General features: G+C 46.8%; 1 protein-coding gene across 2 annotated transcripts in view; it reads left to right on the top strand.

The window, feature by feature from the left end:
* TNNI3K (TNNI3 interacting kinase) overlaps positions 1-27,849 on the top strand; it is a 69,087-nt gene that overhangs the window by 21,711 nt on the left and 19,527 nt on the right. For both annotated transcript variants that reach the window (XM_088537570.1, XM_088537571.1), the window contains exons 8-17: positions 2,769-2,913; positions 3,004-3,108; positions 3,732-3,826; positions 4,842-4,991; positions 7,838-7,924; positions 9,138-9,194; positions 10,225-10,317; positions 10,404-10,461; positions 10,569-10,763; positions 11,087-11,191. In XM_088537570.1, coding sequence (XP_088393696.1) covers positions 2,769-2,913; positions 3,004-3,108; positions 3,732-3,826; positions 4,842-4,991; positions 7,838-7,924; positions 9,138-9,194; positions 10,225-10,317; positions 10,404-10,461; positions 10,569-10,763; positions 11,087-11,191 — 1,090 coding nt within the window. The remainder of the gene's footprint in view (positions 1-2,768; positions 2,914-3,003; positions 3,109-3,731; positions 3,827-4,841; positions 4,992-7,837; positions 7,925-9,137; positions 9,195-10,224; positions 10,318-10,403; positions 10,462-10,568; positions 10,764-11,086; positions 11,192-27,849) is intronic.

Genomic DNA, 27,849 nt, shown 5'->3' with positions numbered 1-27,849 from the left:
ATGCCTGTATATAAAACCAATGGGCTGCAAGTGCCGTCAGATTTCTGGATGCTAATGTCATTATCTGTTTATATGGCATTACCAGGGATTTAGTGAAAGCCCTATAGGGAAGGGCAGCTTGGTGAGTGCCCACGTAAAGGCCGTGTGTTTGCAGACCGTGTTAGGCCGCACGCGCGGCTGCGCGAGGAGGCAGAGCCGGTGCTTCCTTCCGCGGCCCCTTACACCCTTGTGTGGCAGAATCCCACGGCCCCGACGTCTCTGAGGTCCTTCAGGCCAGTCGGTGCGTACAGAGTAAAAAACTTTGACATCTATTATTGTAAAATTTTGACATTCATTTCCCTCTTATTTATGCCACTTCAGAATGCATTTATATCTGGTACCACATCATAATAAAAAGGTAAAGGCTAACATGTCAGAAGCAACCTAAAAGTGAAGACAAATTTGAGAACAGAGAAATTCAGAGAAACAGAGAAATGGTTTACTTTTGTAACTCCTTTTTAATACAGCCCCTAGGGAACATTGGTGGGAACAGTTAATGAAATTTGAGAGCTCAGTCTAATAATAATTTGAAAGCTTAACATAAATTACAAGAAGAACTTTTTTATCTTTCTTGCCTGAAACATAATTCACCTTTGGCACTCTGTCACTAAATATCAATGCAATTATAAGTTTAGTGCTGTTTCAAGGATTTCCTATATGTGTGGGCATTTGCCAATACTTCATAAAGGTTTTAAAACAGCCTTTATTGAAGTATTTGTTGCTCCTTATAATCGCAGAAAAGTGAGACAGGAAGGAAGCTCAGAATGTCCTTTGGTTTATCCCCTGCCCCAGGCTGGGTCAGGATCATTCCTGTTACGCTTGAACTCCTGCCTGGCGCCTGTTTGGACCTGCTCGCGGGACAGGCTGTTCCTCGCAGGAGTGCCGCGGGTGACGTCCTGCGAGCTGCTGTCTGCAGGGTGAGGTGCGAGTGCCGGCCGGAGCGGCTGGGCACGCAGGGCCGCGGCCGTCCCTGTCCCCATCCTCGGCCCCGTCCCGTCCCGTCCCCGTCCTGTCACCATCCCTGTCCCCATCCCATCCCGTCCCCGCAGCGCCGCCTCGGCAGGCCGAGCTCTGCGGTGACCGGACACCGGCCCTGCCCCGGCCACGCTGCTGCTGGCAGCGCTGGCGCCGCCGCGGCCCCTTCCTGCCCGCTGCGGGGTAGCTGCGCTCCCCGCGAGTTGGTCTGGTGTTATTCTGCTACAGAATTATTTCCTAAATGGATCTTCATTAGAAGAGATGTGTGTTACCAGCACTTGCTATGTTAACATGACACGATCAAAATTAGATCGTTTCAGCGATGCACGTTGGCTTCTGCATGGCAACTGAAACGAGATTTTGATCTAACAAACCGCTTGGTGGTTTGTATCTAAGTGCTTTGCTGGAGTGGGACTGAGGGGACTGAGAGCTGCGAGAAGGATCTCAGCCTGACTGGAAGACAATGGAATCATTTTACTATGGAAAATTTTAGCCATGGAAATCATTTCATCGTTTCATGGAAATTCTATCATTTTAGCCATGGAAAAGATTTTACAATGGATATTTTTAAATTCACGCCTAGAATTTTGTACCTGACAACTACCTAACTATCCCCTCAAATTTTTGACTATATGAGCTAACTAGAATTCTAGGAAATGTCATCAAATTAAAATTACTAGTGCATTTATGCTTATTAGAGAGTTATTTAGAATGAATTTGTTTTAGTTTTCTCCTGCTTTTAATTTTATGCTACTGTGTGATGACTAAAGCAACTGTTCTTGTAGGTGGAAGGATGCAATAACTGGCCTAAGGCAATTTAGAAAAAACATACTTCCACCTCATATTTTTGATAACTTGTGTGCCGCATATAGAATGCATGATTTTGTAAAATACAAATCACTGCCATTCGCTAGAAGACATGTTCTTAAACAGAATAAAATCTTCATATCACACGGTTTGTTTTTTTTAAATACAGCTTCCCAACAGTAGTGTACTAATTCTGTGCATTATTGTGTGGAGTTCAGTGTTACACAATAGAAAACTGCCATCTTCTAAGCTATTCAGGAAGGAAACTGTAGTGTGAATATAAGCAGCTTCACAGGTGAAAGGAAACTTTCAGAAAAACAGAAATATTGGAAATCCAGAAGTTTGAATAAATTCTCCCCCTTTTCTTTGCCTTTCATTCATTAACTTTTTACTAATGACTGAAAATTGTACCCTTATTGTCTCCTTTGTTCTGTTTAAATGTATTCTTCTGCCACTGTATGACTAATTTTATTGCTTGATGCTACTGTTAGTATTCAAGGAAGCTAATACATTCCTTTTAAAAAATGGATTTTCCTCTCCTAAGAGCAGGAACGAAGTATTTTTCTTCCCAGTATTTGTAATGAAAGACTACAGGTCCATTCATTTGGAGTAAGTTGGTGGCTCCTCTTGCATGTGCTAACTACACATTTTTGTTTTATATGATAACATTGTTCCTGTTCTCTTTAAGGGTCATGTATAACCCATTAGATTCATTGGAAGATACAGCAAAACACTCAATACATCTGCTAAAGGAAAGCAATTAAGCCCTAAGTCCAAAAAATTGTATGACAATGTATTGTAGATGATGCTGAGTAATTTGGTTTTCATCTATAAAAGCTCACAGAAACTTCGTTTTTAAAGAAACAGTTCATAAATAGTTCAGAATACAAATCTGTTAAATAAAAGTTAAGTGTAAAATATTTTCTTTGGTCTCTTTCAAATGACAGTGAATGCTCAGGACAACGAAGATCATGTTCCTCTGCACTTCTGCTGTCGATTTGGACACCATGAAATTGTGAAGTTCTTATTGCAGAGCAGTTTTGATGTTCAACCCCATGTGGTTAATATCTATGGAGACACACCTTTGCACCTGTAAGTCATGTGAAACAACCCTATTTTACCTTGTTTGGCCTATCTAGAAAGTTCGCATCGTTAACAGCCCTTTACTCACTTCATCTACAGCGCTTGTTACAATGGAAAGTTTGAAGTTGTCAAGGAAATAATTCAGCTCTCAGGAACGGAAAGTCTCACTAAAGAAAATATATTCAGCGAAACAGCTTTCCACAGGTGAGATGTTCCAAATGGCCATGTTCAATGGAGTTGCACGTACAGATGCATACAGTACAACCCTGGCAATAACAGAGGTCCCACCAGCAGCCAGCTGAGCAGTGAGCTTGGCGCGGATGTCAAGTTCATAACCTGAAACTCAGGAGAGGACATGATCTAAGAACCAGGCAGTAACTAAGGAAACAGCGAGGAAAAGAGAGGGGTGTTGGGATGGCATCAGTGTCATCAATATATTTCTAAATAGCGGTGTCTCTTTATGTCTGGTCTGGAAGCTGAGTTTGGAATCTGTCATGCCCAGAAGCCTGCTGGCTTCTAGACCCTGTAATCTGGAAGTAAGGTGGCAGAAAAAAATGTGGTCGTGATAATATAAATCTGTAGTGTGTTACTTAAGAAGCACTTGCAAAACAGACTGTATTCATACTGCATGACAAAATTAATTTGTACAAGAGTAATTGGAATGTTCCCAGAACAACAGAAAATAATCCTTGTGCTTTGGTGCACTAATCTTGCATTTGCACATTTCTAAAGACTCTCCACCATGTTACTCCATTTTTATCTTTGTGTAACTTTGTATTTTGCTGTTTTACAGACTGTAATATTCACTTTCCCCTTTATTTTTGCAGTGCTTGTACCTATGGAAAGAACATAGAACTTGTAAAATACCTTCTTGACCAGAATGTTGTAAGCATCAATCACCAGGGAAGAGATGGACATACAGGTAACATCATGATCCTTATTGTGTATAAGTACATATCAAACCAGCACCAGAAAGTTTGGAAGCCATGCGCAATCAGGATTTCCAAGGTAATTCCCATAGGAGTTTGACTGTCAGCATCCGATTACCTTTCAGAGAGAACTCACCTTTTTTGGAATATGTTTGCAAGCAGACATAGAAGAGATGGGAATTTAGTGAGGATGTGTCAAGCTCTTCAGCTTGTGTATGACTGGCAAAACCTGGCGTAAGCTGATTCTCCTGTAGTTACCCTTCTGAGCGGGTGTGGGGGTTAGGCCCGAGTCTCCTCTCCCGAGGCCTGTGCAGGCTCCGCGCGCAGCAGAGCCGCTCGGGGACCGGAGCAGCCCCGGGCTGGGGCCGGGCGGGCGCCGCCAACGCGCGAGCCGCATCCCGCGGTCCGGCCGGAGCGCCGCGGGGCTGGAGAAGGGCTCTGCGCTGGTTGCGCTGCCTTTCGAATGCTGGGCGTGATGGTGCAGGGGGATGGCAGGAGAGGTAAAAGGGTCTGTTCTAGGAAAAAATAGGAAAAATGTGAGATGGGAGATGTAAAGTGGACACAGCAGTTATGAAGAGCTTGGAAAACAGGGAGGAAAAAACAGAGTCACACAGAAATGGGGACAAAGGAAGACTGGGGAGAGAGGCCTTGTTCAGGGTGGCAAGAAAGGATATAGTGTCTGAAAAGCTGCACGCCTCCATTTATCCATTGCAGGCAAAGAAAAAAGAGAACTGCCTTTGCTTCTATTTGCTCTTCCTCATATACAAAGTTTTTAAATGCGATTTGCAGGTGGCAGAGTAAATGATGGCAGGGGCTGTGTAGAAGGCAATAGATTGGTTCTTGGGGCACGATGTTTTCTTTTCATCTAATGCCTCGGGTACTTGTTTGATAGTATATTCCTTTATCAAGGAAATCAATTTGCACTTTACAGCTGTTGCTACAAATCTTGTTATGATGCTCTGAAAGTTGTGCTTTCCACAGTGACTTTTTCCTTTTCTAATGTTCTAGGATTACACTGTGCTTGCTACCATGGTCATATTCGTCTAGTGCAGTTTTTACTGGATAACGGAGCCGATATGAATCTGGTAGCTTGTGATCCCAGCAGGTCTAGTGGAGAAAAAGATGAGCAGACCTGTTTGATGTGGGCTTATGAGAAAGGTATTTCAATTTTCTAGTTTCTGCTGCAAAATCCGTGCAACTACAGCCAGGAGATAACGGTGCAAGATGAGCTCTCATCCCCTGTAGACTGGGAGCTTTCACCGTCTGCTTCCAGCTCCTGGTATTAAGGCTTGTAAAAAGCAGCCCTTATGTTTATCTTCTCTTAGATACTCTGTTAAACAGATTCATCACAAGCTCAGGTACAAGAGTATTTATGTATTGCTAAAGTGAGAACACACAGTCTGTTCAGAAAAGGCAGTTTCTGCCTCTGGAGGAGTGCATGAGGAGTTCCAGTTTATTGCTGAGGGAGACCCTGCAAGGAGCTGTGCATCAGAGCCAGTGATCTTTAGTTCCTCTAAATATGAATTAAAGCAGGACATTTTCCATGGTTCCTGTTACACTGATCTGTATGTCCATTGCACGTTAATTACAGCAGTTTGTCAGTTTTCTGTGTTGCTGTATTTCAATTTTCTCTGCAAATAAAAAGCTTTATTTCTTTCTGGTAATGTTTTGGATTTTCACATCTGTTTATGCATTTCATCTGTGATTGAGAGCCATGTATTTATTTGAGCTCCCCTTCCTTCCCTTACTCTTCCTGGTCGTGCCATTCCTGCCTCTGGGCCATGGGAGGTGATTGGAGTCTTTGTATGGGTTTGGGAGGAAGTGGCCCTCTTCTTTTCATTTGCCTTTATGTTAGTGTAAGTTATAACACTTTTAAAGTGCTTGGCTCCAGCATCCTGGAGTTTGGGCATCCAGAAGGCTGCTGCCTGTTGAAAGCTGTCCTTGACCTAAATTCCTTTGTTTTAGAGAAGCATTCAAATATATATATACACTCTCAGGGGTAAGCTCGTGTTCCTCACAGCTTCGGAAGCCAGCAGAGCTTCTCTCGCCAGGCCCTACATTCTGATTACAGTACGAGGGGCAGCACACAAAGCTTAGCTGCATTTTCTCCTTCCCCTCATACCCTTAGTAGTGGGGAGTGCTGTTTGTTTGCTTGTATGTTTGTTTGTTTATCTTCCTGAGAGGCCCGAGAGCGTTTTGGTTTGGGTTATAAATGCGTAAGACAGTATCCAGAACAGGTACTTTCTACTGATGGTGCCTTCATGACTGATTTAGGTGCTATTAACTGAAGAATCGTTGCAAGAAATAATGCTTTTGAATTCAGCAGTGCTTAGTATCCTGCAAATGACTCAGTGTAGAGCATTTTAAGTGGTTCTGGATGAATTAGTGTAGAGGAGGATGAGCTGGCTGTGATTCATTGATATTGTTCACAGTTACTATTTTCTGATATGTTTTCATTATGACTGTTTTCTTGGTTTATTATTGATCTGCTATGTAATAATAAGAATTGTCATAAAATACATGAAAAAATGCTTGGTTGCTCTTTCTGTATAGTTAGGTAAATAGTGATCTATTAAGACTTTTCAATATCAGAGCAATGCAGGTTTTGGAGAAAATTTTATAGACAGCCTATTTGAAGTCATGGTTAGACCCTATAGTAAACTGCAAATTATCTTGATTAATCACTTACCATTATCCTTTCTTTGGGAATATTTGTTACAGACAGAAATAGTTCACTTTCAAATACTGCACTAAATTATCAGCCACTTCTATACTAGTGCCACTTTATTCCTTTTCCCTAATTAAATCACACAAATCATCTCGGTGAGATGACCAAGGGGATCCTGCGCGGCTGCCGTGGGAGTTTCGCAGGACCCCGTCCAGGAGCCCTGGCCAGCCTCATTGCTGCAGCTCCTGAGCTCACGGCCTCTCCCGGGCTGCTCTGTGCTCATCACAAGCCAAAAACTTTGCATTCATCAGGGTCTTGATGAAGAGGATCCTCAAAGAAATGCCAACAAATTGTGCCACCGAACTGGCAGAAAATCAGAACTGCTCCAAGTAAACGGAGCCAAGAGAGCTGTTGAAATGATAGGTAGCGTTTGGAATGTGATCAAAGCATCAGGACCTCATTCCAAATGCATCTCTGTTTCTTCTTTTCTTGCCTGTTCTCATCTTTGCAAGCAGCCAACAGGAACATTTTATATTGGCATGAGTATATGAATAAGCAGTGCGTTGCACAAAGCAAGAAACTGAAGATGCTGCTTTTTTTTCCCATGTTTTCTAGGGGATGGGGCAAAATGCAAGTTAAAGTTGGAGGATTATGGGGCATTCTTCCCTTCTCCAAAACTATGACATTGCTGTTTATTATGTAAAACACTGTAATATAGTAACAGCATAGATCTAAAGGAAGACATGATATTGGCAAAATGTACAAAAATCCTGAGGAAGAACTGAGCTTTGTAAAGTTTTCAACAGAATTTTGAGCATTACCAAATGCTCAAACATTGTGCATCAAAAATCTGAGAGCTTGAGCAGGTTTATGCGTGTACCACTTTTCTCTGCTTCTTTGCAGTCAGGAATAATGAATAACGCAGTTGTCTGCTGCAATATTCTGTGCAGATTGTCCTGTTCAGGGCTTCAGAATTTCAGTATTTTCAGTCACTGCCTTCTTGTGTAGGACTTCCTGAAAACTATTCTCAACCTTCATTTTAGGATTTCTATAAAACCGTTTTGTCTGTTGCCATGTACCATATCTTGGTTTTATGTAGACTCATTTAAAAATAGCATGTTTGTTTTTATTAGCAAGTATTTTTCTGTATTTCTGTAATTAGCAATCATATTATTGTTCTGATTAGTGCTACTGAACCTTTATTTATGTGTTTTATAAACAGACTTACTATTCATTTTTTTAAAAATTGCCTGTTTTTTTTATAAATCAGTATATGAATATTAGGTCAAGACAGCTTCGCTTATCTGCAAATTCATATATTTCCTTTTTTTCTTAGGTCATGATGCTATTGTGACCCTTCTGAAGCATTATAAAAGGCCCCAGGATGAGTCGCCCTGCAATGAGTACTCACAGCCTGGAGGAGGTATGGCCTGAGAAATCACTTTTTCTCAGGGAATGTTCCCCTCATGTCCATAAGCTTTGGATCAGTTCTGTTTGGCACAAAGAAAATTAGTGATGTGAGAGTGCTCATTTTCTAGGTACCATATGTCCCTCATTTACATCAAGATTCTTGCTTTATCTTAAAACAGTTGTCACTTTGTGTTACTAGCTAGAAAGAAAAGCTAGAAGCTATGAAATGAAGGTCGTTCCTTAGGAATCATTCCTTGTAGTTTCCACATACTTAATACCTTCTTTAGCCATTCTCTTTGTGTTGTCTCTGTGTTTCTTTGATGGCTGCTATTCAGTACATTTCTATATTCAGTGCCCTTCATATTTCTTAGTATCTTTAGATATCTAATTCCCCCTTGGAAAGAATTAATTACTCTTTTTGTTACAAAAATACTCATTGCTATTGGTAATTAAATCACAGATGGCAAGAAGAATGCTTGTTATTAATGCAAGCAGTGAGATAAGCAGTGATAATGCTTGTTGCAATATATGAGAATACTGTCTGCAGGGAAGATAAAAGTTTACATTATGTATTGCAGCCTGTCCAGGTCATTGCTCTTCCCGCCACAGAATCAGCAGAATTTTGTAGTCACTAGCAGGATCAACCTGGTTCCTGCAGGCTCAGCTCCACGGAGAAGTTTACGTGCTCCGGGTGTCCGAGTCGGGAAGGCTCAGGCCTGTGCAAATCCATAGGGGACCAAGTTGATGCATAGATCACAATCTGTTTTGGCAAGTGGTCAACACATCCAGGTGGGGTTTCTAATGCTAGTTGTTTTAAGAACACAGGTCCCACTTAAGTAGACAAAAGAAGAGACCAGATCTTTGGTACACTGTGAAAACTGAGGTATTCTGAAAATTTAGTCAGTGAATTCCACAACAAAATCCATTTGCAGCCCACGTGTACGGAATTCTTAATCTGATCCAAGTTCCTTTAAATCCCTAACTACCTGTAGCTACATAGACCTGATGAAACAAAATACTGTTCCATACAGTTAGTGAAACTGTCCAACTTACTGTCACCATTTTAGCAATATCACGTCACAGACATATGTGTGTGTGTGTGCTTATATGTATTTTCATTCCCTTATTTTTTCGTTCTTTAAGCAACCATTGCTTGCTAATTTATCAATATAGCTGCTTATAGTGTCTTCAAAGAGCATGAAATTCCCTCTGTTCTTTTATTTCAGATGGTTCCTATGTGTCAGTTCCATCCCCTCTAGGAAAGATTAAAAGCATGACTAAAGGTATTTTCAATGACAAGGGGAAATGCAAGTTTTATGGTCATTTACTCAAGGTGTTTGTTAGCCTGAACATACTATATAAGATTCATTATTCCTGGATATGTTTTGTTCAGAAATGCAATGATGTGTATAAGCAGCAGCTCTATTTCTCTAAGAAAATCATAGAAAGCTTTATTTAGCTTGATTATTTTCCTTTTGAGTTTTTGCAGAGCTGCTGAGTACCTTGTGCCTATAAGTCCTCTGTTTGTCTAGTTTTCATTTGCTTTTTAAAAAATAACCCTTTTTTTGTCTCTCTGTTTTGAAAGAAAAAGGCTATGTGTGTGAATTAGCACTAATGAAATGCGTAGGAATCCCTTAATGGAAACAAATAACTAATTGGACTCTGCTGGGTTACTTTCAAAAGAAAAATTATCTCCAAAAATAAATGGTGTTATTTTGAAATGGGTATAGACAAAGCATTCAGATGCATATTTACACTGTTTTTGTGTGTGTCCTTTCAATTTTCCTCTGCAAATGTTCACTCTGGATGTACTCAAATGCTTTTATGTTTTTATATTAAAAATTAAATTGTTCCACATAGCAATATTTTGATAAACTTCTGCAATTGAACCATACAGATAACAAGGTAGTGATGGTTACACATCAGAATTCAGATTCCATGTGTCACTGGTGAGTAGGTCAGATCTGGAATAGCACTGATAGCGTTGGTAGTGAGCACTGACCATTCAGGAAAAGGGAATTCGTTCTGTATACAAAGGCTTTTATGCAGCCATCACATGATCCAGGCACAATATGACCATGGTCAGTTTTGATCAGTGATAAGACTTTAAAACCAAGAAAACCTGAAGCAACTGTAAGATTGCAAAACTTTGTTTATTATTGGGATTTACTGTGGGTTCTGAAAGAAGGAAGGATAGAAAAAGCAGAGAAAATCAGCTTTTACTGTGCAATATTCTTGTGAAGCTAAGTGTTTTTGTTTTGCCCTTCCCGTGACCCTGCATTTTACAGGTAGGGTAACAATTTTCTTTTGCAGAAAAGGCAGATGTTCTTCTCCTGCGTGCTGCTCTGCCATCGCATTTCCATCTTCAGCTCTCTGAAATAGAGTTCCATGAGATTATTGGCTCAGGTACTAGAAATAAGAATGCATCCATTTTTACATATCTGATACTCACAAGAAATATCTTTATACTTATTTATTTTAAATCATTTTAGGTTCTTTTGGAAAAGTATACAAAGGACGATGCAGAAATAAAATTGTAGCAATCAAACGGTAGGTTTCTCAAACCGTTCTCCATTTCATTTTCTTAATGCTGTAGTTTGAGGTATTTGAAAGATGACGTTTTTGCCCTGCTGTTTTCTCCTCCCGTAACTGCGAAGCTACCGCGCCAACACCTACTGCTCCAAGTCGGACGTGGACATGTTTTGCCGTGAGGTCTCCATCCTCTGCCGACTGAACCATCCCTGTGTCATACAGTTTGTTGGAGCCTGCTTGGACGACCCGAGCCAGTTTGCCATAGTCACGCAGTATATTTCTGGAGGATCACTCTTTTCCCTGCTCCATGAACAGAAAAGGTATCTTAGCCATTCTTTGCATGTACAGAATTCTGAAGATTGGTAAATCTGTGTCAATGCAGATTTGTTCCTTATCAATGAAGAGTGAAAGGAACACTCAATAAAATTTATTTCTTTAATTCACATTATTTGGTATACAAGGGAAAATAGTAACTAATGACAGTAATTATTTGGTTGTCATTATTTTACAGTAAATATTTTTATATTACATATATTATAAAACATTCTTTTGTATTCAAGATTTTTAAAGGGACCGTGATTTACAGATAATTTTCAGTTTGTCTGTAAATTTTGAGTAATGTTATAATTGTTTCAAATTCTAGGACTCTTGATCTTCAGTCTAAATTAATCATTGCTGTAGATGTTGCCAAAGGCATGGAGTATCTTCACAACCTCACACAACCAATCATACACCGTGATTTGAACAGGTAAGTCCCTCTCTTCTGGAATGTGGGGGCGTTGAACGTTGGATGAGGTGTGTGTGCTGCTCGCTCACATTAGCTGCCTGTCAGACCGGTGCAGTGGGGCTGGATAAATCCCAGTCCTGCTGGATAAATCCCAGTCCTGCACGGGCAAAGCGGTGGGAGAGTCTGCGCCAGAGCCGGTTCCCAGGTCCCCTCTCTGGTCTGGGAGCCGCTAACGTCACTTCTCCTAGTTACACACTGCGAGAAATCCCCTTCGCTGAACTTGCTGCTAAAAACGACAAGATCTCCTCACATCTGGCCCTCCAGTGTTGAACTGTTGCTCGAAAAAGGAAACAAATTATCTACTGACTGGAATGTTGTTGTGCCATGTCTACATCAGAAATCACTTAGACTCACCATTCTGCGATACTTTCTGCTTTGAAAGTGGATTGACCAAAATTACATATAGACATACTAAACAGGAGCAACTAAACAAGGGGAATTAGTGCTGAATACCTGTTGCACTCTCTTGTCACATTAGTTTCCTTGGAAATAGTTCCTCATGCATACAAGCGGCATGATATGAAACCTTATACAGAAAAAAAGTTAAAAAAATTAGGAAGAGAGTTACAGAATGGGTGTTCTTCAGAGTCAGACATACATATCTTTTTTTTTCCCACATTTTTTCCATTTTAATCAATAATTCCGTTACTTATTTTAATTAAAATTTCAGAAATTCTCCTTTCTGTGTGTCTCTCCAGTGACTGTAGTACAGAGTTCCGATACTATAATAAGAAATTTTCTCCTGCATCTTGCCCTAAGGTTTCATTTCTTGGTGGTGCTGTTAGCTGCATTGGGAGATTCCTGGTGAAAGTTATTCTTTCTTTTTGGGTATGTAGGTTTTTCCCTTCGCTAGTTGAAGGAGTAAACTGGTTATGATGCAGTGCACAGTGCAGAGCACTGGTAGCAAATTCTGAGAAAAAAAATAGGGCAGAGGCATTTTCTGAAAATGGTCATTGGGACTTTCCATGAACAATGTGGTTTTCACACGTGAAGAGTTCTGTTCTGCTTACTTGTTTCAAGTGTACCTGAGCTGACAGCACTGTACAAGGGACCCCAATAAAGCAAGGGTTTCCAAACAGGATATTTCACTTTAAAAATGGGAGTTTTCCTGGGATTCAAAAGTACAGCATGAACAAGATGAAAATGTGAGAACAGTCATAGGGTGTCAAAGCAGGACCCCCAAAGGTGGTGTCCTGTCTCTGGCAGTGGCCCACAGGGGCAAATCTGAGAGCCAAGCATGGGTATAATGATGAATTCTTGGATTCTTTCCCCAGCCCCAACAGCTTTTGGTTCAGCAGCTCCCTTGCAAGACTGGCATAAATGCTACCCACTGGTTTCCAGGAAAAGCCTCCTTTCCTCTGGAAATAGCAGCCTTTCCTTGTGAGATAGATACTTCACTCAAACAGGCATTTTTTAAAAACAAATACCTGCTCTTGAAGTCAAGTTATGATGCTAAAGTCAAATGTTTTGTTTAACTAAAGAATGATCCTAGTTGTGCTTAAGAAAGGAAAAACATCCCTGCAGACTGAAAAGAAAATCAGGCCATTAATGCCTAGAGGCTGTTGTTTTTTATTTTAGTTTGGAAAACAGTCATACAGATCCATCTTCTGGGAGTGATGTGCTGCACGTTAGCGAAACAGGCCCCAATTCTGCTCTATACCGGGTGCCCAGATTTTATCTCGCCCTGCTCTGCCCGCGTCCCGCGCGTGCCAGCGCCTCCGTGGGAGCATGTGCAGACCCCTGGAACGGGCACCCGCTGCCGGCCGAGGTTCAGGTGCCCCGGGCTCTGCTCCCGCTGCCGGCCGAGGTTCAGGTGGTCCCGGGCTCTGCTCCCGCTGCGGCCGAGGTTCGGGTGCCCCCGGGCTCTGCACCCGCTGCCGGCCGAGGTTCAGGTGGTCCCGGGCTCTGCTCCCGCTGCGGCCGAGGTTCAGGTGCCCCCGGGCTCTGCTCCCGCTGCCGGCCGAGGTTCGGGTGCCCCGGGCTCTGCTCCCGCTGCCGGCCGAGGTTCAGGTGGTCCCGGGCTCTGCTCCCGCTGCCGGCCGAGGTTCGGGTGTCCCGGGCTCTGCTCCCGCTGCCGGCCGAGGTTCAGGTGTCCCGGGCTCTGCTCCCGCTGCCGGCCGAGGTTCAGGTGCCCCGGGCTCTGCTCCCGCTGCCGGCCGAGGTTCAGGTGCCCCGGGCTCTGCTCCCGCTGCCGGCCGAGGTTCGGGTGCCCCCGGGCTCTGCTCCCGCTGCCGGCCGAGGTTCAGGTGTCCCCGGGCTCTGCTCCCGCTGCCGGCCGAGGTTCAGGTGGTCCCGGGCTCTGCTCCCGCTGCCGGCCGAGGTTCGGGTGCCCCCGGGCTCTGCTCCCGCTGCCGGCCGAGGTTCAGGTGTCCCCGGGCTCTGCTCCCGCTGCCGGCCGAGGTTCGGGTGCCCCCGGGCTCTGCTCCCGCTGCCGGCCGAGGTTCGGGTGCCCCGGGCTCTGCTCCCGCTGCCGGCCGAGGTTCAGGTGTCCCCGGGCTCTGCTCCCGCTGCCGGCCGAGGTTCAGGTGGTCCCGGGCTCTGCTCCCGCTGCCGGCCGAGGTTCGGGTGCCCCCGGGCTCTGCTCCCGCTGCCGGCCGAGGTTCGGGTGCCCCGGGCTCTGCTCCCGCTGCCGGCCGAGGTTCAGGTGCCCCCGGGCTCTGCTCCCGCTGCCGGCCGAGGTTCAGGTGGTCCCGGGCTCTGCTCCCGCTGCCGGCCGAGGTTCGGGTGCCCCCGGGCTCTGCTCCCGCTGCCGGCCGAGGTTCAGGTGCCCCGGGCTCTGCTCCCGCTGCCGGCCGAGGTTCGGGTGCCCCCGGGCTCTGCTCCCGCTGCCGGCCGAGGTTCAGGTGGTCCCGGGCTCTGCTCCCGCTGCCGGCCGAGGTTCGGGTGGTCCCGGGCTCTGCTCCCGCTGCCGGCCGAGGTTCGGGTGCCCCCGGGCTCTGCTCCCGCTGCCGGCCGAGGTTCGGGTGCCCCGGGCTCTGCTCCCGCTGCCGGCCGAGGTTCAGGTGCCCCCGGGCTCTGCTCCCGCTGCCGGCCGAGGTTCAGGTGGTCCCGGGCTCTGCTCCCGCTGCCGGCCGAGGTTCGGGTGCCCCCGGGCTCTGCTCCCGCTGCCGGCCGAGGTTCAGGTGCCCCGGGCTCTGCTCCCGCTGCCGGCCGAGGTTCGGGTGCCCCCGGGCTCTGCTCCCGCTGCCGGCCGAGGTTCGGGTGCCCCCGGGCTCTGCTCCCGCTGCCGGCCGAGGTTCAGGTGTCCCCGGGCTCTGCTCCCGCTGCCGGCCGAGGTTCGGGTGCCCCCGGGCTCTGCTCCCGCTGCCGGCCGAGGTTCGGGTGCCCCCGGGCTCTGCTCCCGCTGCCGGCCGAGGTTCAGGTGCCCCGGGCTCTGCTCCCGCTGCCGGCCGAGGTTCGGGTGCCCCCGGGCTCTGCTCCCGCTGCCGGCCGAGGTTCAGGTGTCCCCGGGCTCTGCTCCCGCTGCCGGCCGAGGTTCGGGTGCCCCCGGGCTCTGCTCCCGCTGCCGGCCGAGGTTCGGGTGCCCCCGGGCTCTGCTCCCGCTGCCGGCCGAGGTTCGGGTGCCCCCGGGCTCTGCTCCCGCTGCCGGCCGAGGTTCAGGTGCCCCCGGGCTCTGCTCCCGCTGCCGGCCGAGGTTCAGGTGCCCCGGGCTCTGCTCTCGCTGCCGGCCGAGGTTCGGGTGCCCCCGGGCTCTGCTCCCGCTGCCGGCCGAGGTTCGGGTGCTCCGGGCTCTGCTCCTGCTGCCGGCCGAGGTTCGGGTGCTCCCGGAGTTCTCTGTATATACAAAGAAAATATGCTCTTACTATGCGAAGAAATCTCATAATGCAATGCACATATTTCAATGAAACATGGTGGAACACCTCGCTGCATCCTTATGTGAGGTTTTACGTGAAAATGCCTTTTTCTGCTAAAGACAAAACATCCTTCTAAGTTCTGCTAGTGTTTGAGTACAAAGTGCATATCATTCCAGCTGTGCACTGGTTTGCCTTTTACTAGGCATCCTTATTAGGACCAACATTCCGTTCCTGAACTTGGGCCCAAGTCAGGGGCACTTTTACTGCTTTGGCAAGCAGGTCTTAGCCCATCTCTTGCTGCAAGGTCTGCATTAAGACCAAAGAGGAACTCCCAGTATTATTAATTCCCACCTCATTAACTCCATAAGGCAAATCTTGACACTGGAAAGAGAGTTTCCACATTAACCTTTCTTTCCCCCCCCAAGAAAAAGTTGTTGCTGTCAGTAAGAGCACCATAGCTCCCCCAGTGCTAGATTTTGTTGGAAACATTGAAGAGCGGGGATAGAGCAGACTTTAGTGACTGTCCACGTTTCAAAGTACAGGAGATTCACTAGAATTTGCTTTCCAAAAAGCAACCTGGCAATCACGGTGTGAAAAATCACGGAAGAATGGCCTCTTGAGCCCCAGTTCCCTGTTTGTTCCACCAGCTTTTCTCTTCCATCTTATGCCTGAGGTTCCCGTCCTCACTCGCTGGCTCTGACAAGCCCTCGGCTTTCTCCCTCTCTTGGTAGTCTTCCCCGCACACCCGTCTCCGTCTTCCTTTCACCGCTTTCCCGAAGGCTGCCAGATTTTAGAGCTGAAAGGGAGACACCGTCTTTCGAGCAAAGCTGAGAGTTCCCGTCCCTGCCCCGTGTCCGAATGTCACGATCCAAGTCCCTGTTCAGGACAGCCAACATCCAGACCTCGTGGCTCAGCTTGACATCTTGTCACGACCGGCTGTCAGAAAGGTAATTCTGCATTGGATGATTTTAAATAATGTTTTCCACAAAATCAGCACTCACCAGAAAGCCCAGGAGTGTATCCCTGCCTCCCAGAGCCGTGTCACCCGCGCTTGTCTGTGGCCAAGGCCATCTGTGACAGTGACACCCGTGTGGCTGGTGTGTGGTGCCGAGAGAAGCGCGACTCGTGACACCTTTGGCGTGGCAGTAGAAGTCATGTTTTCAGCGTGAGTCCCAGCCAGCCCACGGGCACAATTAAAAGATGAAAATCCGTGCAATAACTGAGGAGAAAGCCCAGGAGTGAAAGTCTGACCCTCTTGTGTTAAGTTTTGCCATTGGCTTCATGGGAGCCTGAAATTTTCTACCTTAAATTTCCCCCTGTCTTGTAATCCTCCTTGGGAGTTCTGAGATCTAATGCAGTACACATAAAGCATCAAGTGAATCTGCAACATTGCTTGACAGAGCTGAGAAGAAAATGAAATAAATGAAATGTCTCTACTCTGGACAAAGGGTTATCTTTTGTCCATTTTAACAATAATTGGGAGTTTTATTTTGCTTTTTAGTTCTGTAAAAAAATAAGTTCTGACAGCTATCGGCATTGGTGACATATACCATTATCACTACTTATATCAAATCTTACATTAGTGAGAGATTGCAGCCACAATGATTATAGTACTTTAATAAAAAAGAGACCATTTTGGTATCAATTTAATTCAAGCCAAAACAGCTGAACATGACTGGACTGAGCCTTTGAGCGAGTAACCTTCATTTGATGGCTCTAACTATCTGTAAAAGTTTCTGAGAGCCAGCCTAGTGCTACGGATGAAAGGAAGGATGGAAGCCTGGTGGTAATGGGGACGGTGTCTGCAACTCCTCTTTGTTATCAAATCCCCTTATAAAATCTTAAAATAGCAGTTGCCTTTCATTAAATCTGCAGTGCATTAAAGGCAGAAGGTTCTTTTCATGGCCCCTATTCTTCGAAGAGAAACGCATTCTGAATCCCCTGTGTCTGTCTCTTGCCCCAAGAGAAGCCCTTGCATCTGGCGGGCCCACAGAACTACCTGCTTTGTAAAGCCGGGATGATTACACACGCCTGATTCCTCCCTAATTTTTTTTCCTTCTACGGTTTCATGAAGAGAATGAAAAGGGATCTTGGTGTCACCATTTCAGACTTGGTGCGGTCTTTGCAGAAGACAATTTAGTTCTGATTCTGCTGCGCTCTTTATTAACCTTCTGTCAGCTCAGATGAAGTTTCTCTTGCTGTTATTTCTCAAATCAGGGGCTCCATAGTTCCTTTCTCTTCATCTGTGGTTTTCAAATTTCCAAATGCCATTGAGGCAAAAATAGCATTTGTGAGCTGTCTTCCAAGCCTTATTTCTATGGATTGTATTTTCTTACTTTAGAAAAGAAAAATTAGAAACTATAGTGTTCACCAAAAGTACCAGAGTGACAACAACACTTCCAGAGACTCTTCTCTGCATTTCAGTTACGTTCATATACTCAGTACCAAAATAGGCTTTTCCAAAGGACTTACGGATTCTATATACAAAAAGAGTGAGAAAGGTTGTTTATTGATTTCTTGGCTTCTCTACAAAAGCTGCCAAATCATTTCTTGCCTGTACTTGTCACCATGGGCCTATTCTAGACCTTTGCATCCCGTGAACAGATTGAAGCTAAGGTTATCATTACATTTTCTTCATATTAAGAAATGGTGATAATTTTAGTCACTACTGACAGAGGCGATATTTGAATCAAGACCACAGAAAAATCTGTATCAGTTTTGTGTGAATTGTTTTTCTACATTCAACTTAGGGTAGAGCTTTCTAGAGTCTATCAGGCTTGGCCTTACACTTGATTAATATTTTCATTCGACATCTGATGGGGGTCTCAAAACAATTCCACTTGTCATACTCAAATCACTTAAATATTTTGATGGAAAGTATATATGGGAGCCAAAATCAGATTCAATATAAACTAAAAGAATCACGGCTACATTGTATGAACCCATTACATTTTTATGATTAAATTTATCATCCTGAGGTTTTGTTTTATGTGAAGCTAGAAGTCTTAAAGACAGTGATTTGTGAGAGTCCTGGTTGGGAGAGTTTAAATTTTATCTGTCCTGAAAAACTATTATCTGGTGAGATTTGTATTCCTCACTTGGTTGTTCTTGCTCATATCTACAGCTCTAATATAGGCAAGTTGTGCCTTTTCTTGAGACCATCAATATTACTTTCATTTTCCTTTCATCATGTGCACCATTGCCAACTTTCTTCATTTCTTCTTTTCGTGTACTTTTCACTCTCCTAAATCTGCTTGGACCAGTAAACATTTTGATAAATATCATGTAAGCATTCCTGTGTCCACATTCATAGGCTTTTATGCTACATAAATTTGCTCTGCCTTTCAGAAGCCATGTGCTGTGAAGATGCCATATAGTAACATACAGTGTATGTGCATAGTATATGTATAGTATAGTGTATGTATATTAACATATGGTGTATTTCATATAGTATATGAAAGCTTTGACCTTCAGAGTCAAGGCCTTTGACCTAGTCAATGCAGTTTGTAAATTTTTCACCGCTTTTCCAGTACACTTGCAAATTATTCCTGTGGTGTTACGTTTTTCAGGACTTTCTGTGTCCTTGCTGCATGCAGCTGGGGGTTTTTGGGCTTCCTCTTGTGCGTTCAGTACTGCAAATTAAAACAACTGTAATAACTTTCTTGAATCACTATATCAGTTTTCAATAAATTCTATATACAGTTTTCATTCTGCATTGCAGAATGACATTTTGCAAAGGTATAAGACGTTTTGCCTGTCTACCTCTGCTGCATTTGGATACATATGCGCCTTCAATTAGCAGGAGTGTTTTGTCTGCCTCCCTGAGTTTAATTCTCTCCAAATTTTCTAGACATCTAAAAGAACTGTGTTCATACAAGGTGTTTTTGAATGAAGTTGTTCTTTAAATGTTCCGGGTTGAGTGCACGTTGTTCGCAGCCGCTGCGAGCAGCAGGGAGCTGTGAAGCTCTCAGCTTTGTTGCTGTGCGGATCTCTCTCCTCTGTCCCCACATTCGGAGATATTTCGGCTCCTCTCCGGCGTGCAGATCCTTCCCTGCCGGTTAGAACGTCACAAACACCCTTTGCACAGTCCTACTTTGTGCTGCAGGTAGAATGGCTACCTCAGAACTTCACAGCATTTTTGACATGTTTGAGTTGGTCTTTACAAATTGGCATAAAGGCAACCTTTTGTTTTGAACATGCATTTCCTTTCCATTTGGCTGCTGGTAGGGATTTGTCTTGATCAAACCTTGAACCAAAACCAAACAAATAAAAATGAAGCTTCCGTTTTATTAATTCCTGGTATCTGTTCTTCACAAGTTTGCCATCCATTTACTATTTCATGTGAGCGCTACAAAGTCTCTCCTTGGAAATTAGAATCCCTAAAGCTTTTTCAAAGTGTGCTGAAAGAATAGCGCGTCTCCAGACATCCCTCCAGCATAACAATGAATTTGGGCTCATTGTTACCGTTCAAACTGTCGGAACAAATGGATTCTACTGAGTGTCTTTATTGCAGTGCAGGAGATGGCCCCGTGTCTTCTTGATGATGAATCCTAGGACAGGGAACAGGGCCTTGGGAACCCTGCAGAGCTGGGAACGCCTGCAGATGACAGCAGGCAGCGCCGCGTCTGCTAGTGCAGTAACACCCGCGGCCTTGAGCCCCAGAAACAAGTTAGAAAACATGGTCAAGCTCAAACCTTATTTCAGCATTTTGAGAAATTGCGTCTCTTCATGATGCACCATTTTCTTTTCTTTTCTTCTTTTTTTTTAACATTTCTTTACAATCATAGCAAAGGGTTTAAGCCAGGATGTCTGTGTTAAACAATTAAATCTGTATTTCTACACCTGAACAAGCACAAGGCTCATGAGGGGGTTGAAAACCTCAGTTCATGCAATGGCTCTGCTGCACACGAGGCAAGTGAAAGCTACTGGCTCGTATGATTTATTAACAGTCTGCAGCATGTAATTCAGAAACGTTGCGCAGGGCTTAGAAGGGCAGTACAGAAATGTTTTAACTGTTTTGAAAGCCAGACTCTTTAATTTAATGACTGTTCTGCCCACACGTATATGGGTTTGCACAAAAAAGTCAATATTACAAGAAAAGTAATTTGAACATTGGTGAAATCAATATGTACTATGGCTCCCATCAGAAGTTTGTATAGAGTAATATCCTCTTAAATCAAAGCCCCTTGCAGGGCACAGCCGTTTATAATCTTGCATTGAAATTGCAATGATCCACTGCAAGGTTAAGAACAAAGGATCTCAGAAACTGTAAATAGAAAGAAATGAATCAGATCACCTTTTGGTCTAACTAGTAGCAGAGTTTTCATGAAAACTATTACCTCTTATTTTCAACAATTTATTAACCCGGGCTTTGCAAACCTTCATATCTTACAGTTCAGCTGATTTTCTAAAAAAAGCCTCCATTGAGAATATCCTGTTGAACAAGACATGAACCTGAAATAATCCTGAAGCCTGGAAAACAAACTTAGCTTTGAAATAGCCTATTTTAAACAGCTAGAGATGGAAGTACATTTTTCTCAGTTGGAGAGTATTCCAGAGGCTAATAGTATTTGTTCATTATGCTCTGCAGATAATAAGGCCAAAAGGAATCATTTTAGTCATCTGTCAATTTAGGACTATGAGATATAATGTGAGACAATTCCAGGCCTCTGCTTTCGGAAACGACCGTTTCAGAGACCGATTTCTAGTGTAATGTAAGCAGTAAGTTTGTTGACAAACAGGTATTTTCAGAGGCACCGCTGCTGTGGGTTCAGGAGGTGTTGACAGATAATGCAGCAATCTTCTGATTCGTTGCTTTTTCTAGAGAAGGTCCCAGGTGCCCTAGGTCTCTCAGCGTGTGCCAGGTGGCCCCTTGGCGCGGGCTGTTCAGAGGACCCCATGGTCTCTGGTGTGGAGCAGGCGCCTCCCGAGAGGCAGTGCGGGGGCTCGCCTGGAGCTTCTCCTCTTGGCCTGGAAACCACCATTCCAGTTCGGAGTCACCTACTGCTGTGAGGACAGCCGCAGCTGCAGCTCCCTCGTTACCTCGGTTTTGCTGTTGAAGAGGTGCTGGGTGCTCGTGTTTGCCCTTCTGAGTCATGAACAATTAATCAAACATGTTGAATACGACTCACAAGAGATTCTCCAAGCAAAGTTGCTGTAGTTGAGGAGGATGAAAATGTGAAAATACCACATTTCTAAGACTGTAGCTTTTTTTATTCCCTGGCCATAGTTTTCATATGCACCTTAACTCCAAGAGCAGTGCTCCCCCCAGGGTTCTGCTACCTGTCTGCAAACAGCTGCGTGTCCGGAGCGTTGAGAAAGACCTGGCCTGCGTTTCTAGCCGAGGAACCGATAAATACCTGTCCCTGGCGCTGGCCGGCTGCCTTCCGCACGAGCACTCGTAGTCACTGCCCTGGTGTGACAGGAGGAGCCTTTCTGTGGCCAGTCCCGAGCATTTGCGTAGGGGAAGGGAACGCTTTGGTCAATGCGGGAGCGAGCAGCACGGCATTCTGCATGCTCGGTGACTGCAGAGGGGCAGGGGGGCAGGAGATCCGTGCATTGGAAAGGCATTTGCAGAGCCACACCAGCAAAGGTCCGTATGTGTATATCCATGTATGAGGTGTTACCACATCTTGGGGAATGGATGCGTTTCCCGAAAAACCCCCGGCAGCATCTTGCACGAACAGGTTGTGGCATGGGGTGTGCCGAGAGATAAGGGCACCCCCGGAAAGCCGCAGGTGGTGGCACCGGGAAGCACCTCTGGTTGGAAGGGCACTCCGCACATCTTCCCAAAGCCAGACCGGCTTCAGAGCGAAGTGTCTGCCTGAAAACCAGGAACACATGCACAGCACTAGCTTCGAACCTCGCCTTCCCTAGACAGCTTCCACTCATTTGGCAAAAGCCATCAGGAGACTTGATGGAGCCCCCTACAACGCGCAGAAGATGACATTTTGACTAGGTTCAGTGTGACAGTTGATTGTTAGGGCATCACCTGTTTCCTTTTACATCCCTCAGTGAAAAAGTATCATGGGAAAGGAAGGAGTGCCAACAGCTTTAAGTTGCCCAGCTATATCAAAAGCCATGAGATAAGGGCTGATGTTAGGATAGAAAAAGATTTTCAGGTAAGGTTATCCTTTTGGAAGATTCAGTTAATCATATTTACTGTGTCACAGCGCTCTTAAAACCAGTAGCATCTTGTAAGTAATCGGGAAATACGTCTGTGGGAGATGTGAGCAAGGATGTCAAAGAGGTTGATTTGATTTAATGCCCACTGCCACTCAGAGGGGACTAGGAGATTGTGAGAGGGAAAAGGGATCTCGCTGTTTTTGTCTTATTTCCCTTTTTGGACCATTAAGGATTGGACACATAACAAAAAATAAAATCACAGAATATGCTACGGTACAGAAAAATGCAAGAAGACAAGATAATATTAAATTAGTCTGGGGCTGGGCTGGCAAAGCCCACTGCTCAGAGCGTGTTGGCATTCCACAAAGCACTGGCAAGCATCAGCAACGTGCAAACTTATCTTCACTTACAGTGCTATACACAAGGCAGACTTGGCAGAAAGAAAGCTTTTCCTACTCCAGCATTTCCCAAGCTTTGTAGCTGTTTGCTTTTTTTCTTTACACAGCGTTTCTTAATTTTGGCAAAGAAAATGTACTTTGAATTATCTTTCCAGAATGAGCATGTACAATCAAACCAAAATACCTGTGGGTGAAGGGTAGGACTGATTCGTATCGCAGAGACCCACAATGAAGGGAAAGTCAAGTCATGGGATGTGCTCGGAGACTGTTCCTGGCCTCCCCCTGCAGCCAGGGGGACTCTGTGAGCAGTGCACGGCCCTGACTGAAATTCCTCCTGGGAATTACCAGAATCTCCGCACTGGGGGGTGGTTATTCCGTGGCTGAAGCAGGTGGACTTCAGGTTTCCTTGCAGCATGGGAAGATAACTTCAGAATGGAACATTTCCGTTAGGCAGTTTAGGTAATATGAGATAAAATATTTTATAATTTGCCTTGCAAAGCACATTGTGCTCCACTGGAGATGAGGATAGGAAAAATAAAAGTTGAAATCTGAAAATTTCCCCAATGATAAAATACATCGATTTATTTCCCAACTGGCCCTACTGAATATTCCAGATAGGCTGCGCCCTTTTTGTTAATGGTTCTATACATACACTTGTGCATCGTGCGGACAATCCAAGCGGGTGCCAGGAAGGCAGCAGGAAGCGCTCCTTCGTCCCGCCCTGTCCCGCAGCGTTGGCTGCGTCCCGGCAGGAAGGCGACGGCGGCGCATGCAGCCGCGCTGCGGGGGCGGCCCCGCGCAGAGCCCCGCGCTCGGCGGAGCCGCGGGGTCCCGGCAGCTCTTCCTGTGCCAGGGCCCAGCACGGGACGGGGCTCTGCCTTTACTGCATGTGCAGCCCCTGCGTGGAAGGTCCCCCAGCCTCCTGGTGTTTTTAGGTATGTTTAACATTTTTGCAACATCAGGACCTTGCAGAAGTTTGGAAAAAAGGCTAGCTTCTCAGCCAAATACCTGTGAGCCACTTAACTAATACAAAATAAATAAATAGATAAGAAAAAACAGAAAATTTTCACCAAAACTAACCATTCTTAAGTTGCTCCTCCAAAAAATGTCTCCTTCAGACACCCTGATATATTTATTCCCTGTTTCCAGGGGCTGAAGGACCCCGAGGGGCAGAATGGCGCCCGGTCGCCTGGACCCCGGCAGGCAGGGAGGCCGAGCGGGTCGGGGCGCCCGTCGGGACCTGCCTCTCCTCTGAGCGCGGGTGCTGCAGGGCTCGCTCCGTCCTGCCCCCGCTCATGGAGAGCCAGGACCGCGTGAAACCAGCCGGGCAATTCTCACATGTCCATTTGGGAACCAGCAAGGAGTGGTAAGCGGTACTGTAGAGACCTATGTTATAAAAACTGACTGCAATTGGACAGTCACACTTCGAACGTCCGTAAATTCCAGCTATTAGTTGGTGGTTATATTAGAAAATAAATCTTGTTTCTATTTTTTCCTCTTGTAGTTTTGCTAATGAAATGAAAAAATAACTAAGAGCTGAGGCAGAGCTGAAAAGATTACATTTAATTTATTGTAAATTGATGTTTTGTGTGTAATTTGATGGCTCTGTGTTCATTCCTAAACTGTGAGGATATGGCAGGGAAAAGAGATTACAGCTATTCGGGTTTCTTTTTGCAATATCCTTTTAGTAACCATTAAAAAGTGAATTATCTTTCAATATCACTTTTACCCTATCCCTTTTGGAGGGAGATAAGTTCAAGCTGTCCTATGGTTTTTAGTTCTTTAGTTTTAGTCCCTGTGAAACCTTCATCAGGGAGACAGAACTAAGAGCTTGGAAGTCATTTCGTGAAGTATCTGTAGTGTTGATTGCTTCAGGAAGACTGTAGTGTCTTTTTGTTTTAAACGCCATCATTATCAAATGAAAAAATATGAAATTCTGGGAGAACAAGGATTTCTGCAGTGCCTGCACAGGCTTGGAATACCAAGCAGCCCCGAAGCACAGCGTGGGCCGTGCTGGTGGAGAGCCCTAGAATACCAAGCGCTCGGAGCGGCAGGGCCGCGGCTCTGCCGGGGAGCGGGATACGGAGCTGCCGCGGCGCTGCCACCTGGGCTCGCGCTTCCCCGGCAGTGCCGGGCCTTCCCGGCGGGATACGGAGCTGCCGCGGCGCTGCCGCCCGGGCTCGCGCTTCCCCGGCAGTGCCAGGCCTTCCCGGCGGGATACGGAGCTGCCGCGGCGCTGCCGCCCGGGCTCGCGCTTCCCCGGCAGTGCCGGGCCTTCCCGGCGGGATACGGAGCTGCCGCGGCGCTGCCTGCCTGGGCTCGCGCTTCCCCGGCAGTGCCAGGCCTTCCCGGCGGGATACGGAGCTGCCGCGGCGCTGCCGCCCGGGCTCGCGCTTCCCCGGCAGTGCCGGGCCTTCCCGGCGGGATACGGAGCTGCCGCGGCGCTGCCGCCCGGGCTCGCGCTTCCCCGGCAGTGCCGGGCCTTCCCGGCGGGATACGGAGCTGCCGCGGCGCTGCCTGCCTGGGCTCGCGCTTCCCCGGCAGTGCCAGGCCTTCCCGGCGGGATACGGAGCTGCCGCGGCGCTGCCTGCCTGGGCTCGCGCTTCCCCGGCAGTGCCGGGCCTTCCCGGCGGGATACGGAGCTGCCGCGGCGCTGCCTGCCTGGGCTCGCGCTTCCCCGGCAGTGCCAGGCCTTCCCGGCGGGATACGGAGCTGCCGCGGCGCTGCCTGCCTGGGCTCGCGCTTCCCCGGCAGTGCCGGGCCTTCCCGGCGGGATACGGAGCTGCCGCGGCGCTGCCTGCCTGGGCTCGCGCTTCCCCGGCAGTGCCAGGCCTTCCCAGTGCGATACGGAGCTGCCGCCCGGGCTCACACTTCCCCGGCAGTGCCGGGCCTTCCCGGAGGCGCCCTGCAGCCCACGTGCAGGAGCACTGGCTGGGGTTCCGCGCTGGAACCCGTGAGCGTGCGCTCACCCACAGCAGCCCTGCTTTGACACACTCTGAGGAAATCTCCCCTCCTCAGCAGGAACGTGCGCTGTAAACAGCACCCACCTGGGTGCACAGCTTCCCCATCCCGTGGGCTGGGCTGGTGCCCAGCTCCGGGTGTGGATACTCTCCAGGGGCTGAGGAACGTGTCAGCAGAGACCCACTGATCCTGGGCCCGCTTCCAATTCTGCCCCCCACATTACCTGAGTGGAAGTTGCAGTGGAATTACCAAATGCACAGGGAAGGGATTGCCCACTGTAAGTGGCTACATGGTGAGAATTTCTTCCTTTTTTCCATTCTGCACAAGCAGCACAGTTTCTGAAAATTCATCCTCAATATTTTATTTCCTATAAACCCACGTTTTCTTCAGATGTGAATTGCCAATTTAACAGAAGGTTTTATTCAGTGTGGATTTTGGAAGCATGTGGCAGGTCCCCAGCCCCAGTAAGGACATGTGAGCGGGAGCAGGCGTTCAGGCGGGTATCTGCCCTCCCGCAGCGTGAGAGGGCGGTTCTGGGCACAGGGCGGGTGTACGCGTTACCGTGGCAGCCGGTTCTGGGCGCAGGGCAGGTGTACGCGTTACCGTGGCAGCCGGTTCTGGGCGCAAGGCAGGTGTACATGTTACCGTGGCAGCCGGTTCTGGGCACAGGGCAGGTGTACGTGGTACCGTGGCAGCCGGTTCTGGGCACAGAGCGGGTGTACGCGTTACCGTGGCAGCCGGTTCTGGGCGCAGAGCAGGTGTACGTGGTACCGTGGCAGCCGGTTCTGGGCACAGGGCGGGTGTACGCGTTACCGTGGCAGCCGGTTCTGGGCACAGGGCGGGTGTACGTGTTACCGTGGCAGCCGGTTCTGGGCGCAGGGCAGGTGTACGTGTTACCGTGGCAGGCTGCCCCTTCGCAGGGCCGGGCCGTTCGGGCAGAGCGTCTCCAGGGCAGGGGTTGTGCTCGCACGCCTGGACGCTCCTTTCCCGTGCCGCCTTTTCCCCTGCGTGGGGAATGGGACGTGCGGCCCTCAGCAGGCAGTCCCGCAGGGCGGAGGTGCGCGGTGGTCAGCGCTGACGGCTGGGATCTGGGATCGGCTGTGGCGCGCTCCGCACGCGCTCGCTGAGTCCTAGCTCCCTTCTAGGCTGCCCCGCGCCTCAGAGATCTTCCACGTTCTGCCCTAAAGAGGGCGAATGTCCTGGTGTCCCTGGGTAGGGACATGGCTGCGCACAGGCCTCCCTTCCCTCCCACTTCCTTACTGAACTCCCTCCGTGCAGTGGCCGTGTTTGCTTTGAGTGATCTCCTTTTTCCAACATTTGCAGTGCTGACCTTGGATTTTAATTCTAACTTCACAGATGAGGGAGGTGAGAACATGCTCAAATTGCCCTGATTTTATTTTATTCTTTGACATTTTTAACCTAAGACTGGTGCTCATGGCAGTGTCATTTGCTCAGCTGAGGTATCGGGAACGTCAGTACCTGACGAACAGCCGTGCGAAGCTGCACACAGGAGCCTGCTCCCAGCTCTAACCTGCCTAGCCCCAGACCTGCTATTTCCAGACAAAATTGTCAAGCTGAAAAAAAGAGCCATTTTTATTGTGTACTTGAATATGCACTTGTCCATGAGGAAGTAGGGAGCTCCATGAAAGAGGCACAAGCAGAACACCAAATAAATCTAAATACAGAATCATGTTCCCGAAGATTTGGGATGGGAAGTTCAACTCCTGATCCTTCATATTTTCCTCATCTGCAACTTATTCATGACTCCTTGACAACGAGCTTTAACTAATGAAAAGTGCCCTTGGCGAACACTACAGTAGGGATTAATGTATTTCCCCATGGGTCAGGTAACATGGACAGTATCAGCCATTCAGCAAAAAAGGGGCTTCTTATGTTTGAGTCTGGTCTGAATCCCCAGAGTTCAGGAGTTATCTATTCAGTGCAAGGTCAACAGTGATTTGCTCCCAAATTAGAATTAATTCTTTTCTAAGGTTAGTATTCCATTTTTGCTTTTCTAATTTGAATCTGTCGAGATGAAAATGTATAATAAATGTCCATTTCGTTCTGAGTATTTTCAGAGCTTCAGGGCCTGAATTACTCTTGTTTTGCTTTGGTTTGGTTTGCAATTCTCCTGCCTAACGGATCACAAGATGAAATGGATAAGAAATATTGGTAGTTTTATGTAGAAATATTTTTGTAGCTGTTTTGTTCACATTTGTAAACTTATTGTGGAAATCCTGTTATTTATAGGGTGGGTGTATGTGTAGCATTAGATTTCTTCACAGATATTATCAAAATCCACTGCATTTCTGACTTTGAGTAGATAATATGTAAAGAAGGC

The sequence above is a fragment of the Tinamus guttatus genome, unplaced genomic scaffold (genome assembly GCF_059628265.1).
Source record: "Tinamus guttatus ecotype Peru unplaced genomic scaffold, ASM5962826v1 Tinamus_guttatus_pri_ptg000814l, whole genome shotgun sequence".
Taxonomy (NCBI): domain Eukaryota; kingdom Metazoa; phylum Chordata; class Aves; order Tinamiformes; family Tinamidae; genus Tinamus; species Tinamus guttatus.
Note: the sequence above shows the minus strand (reverse complement) of the source record. Positions and strands in the feature narration are given on the sequence as shown.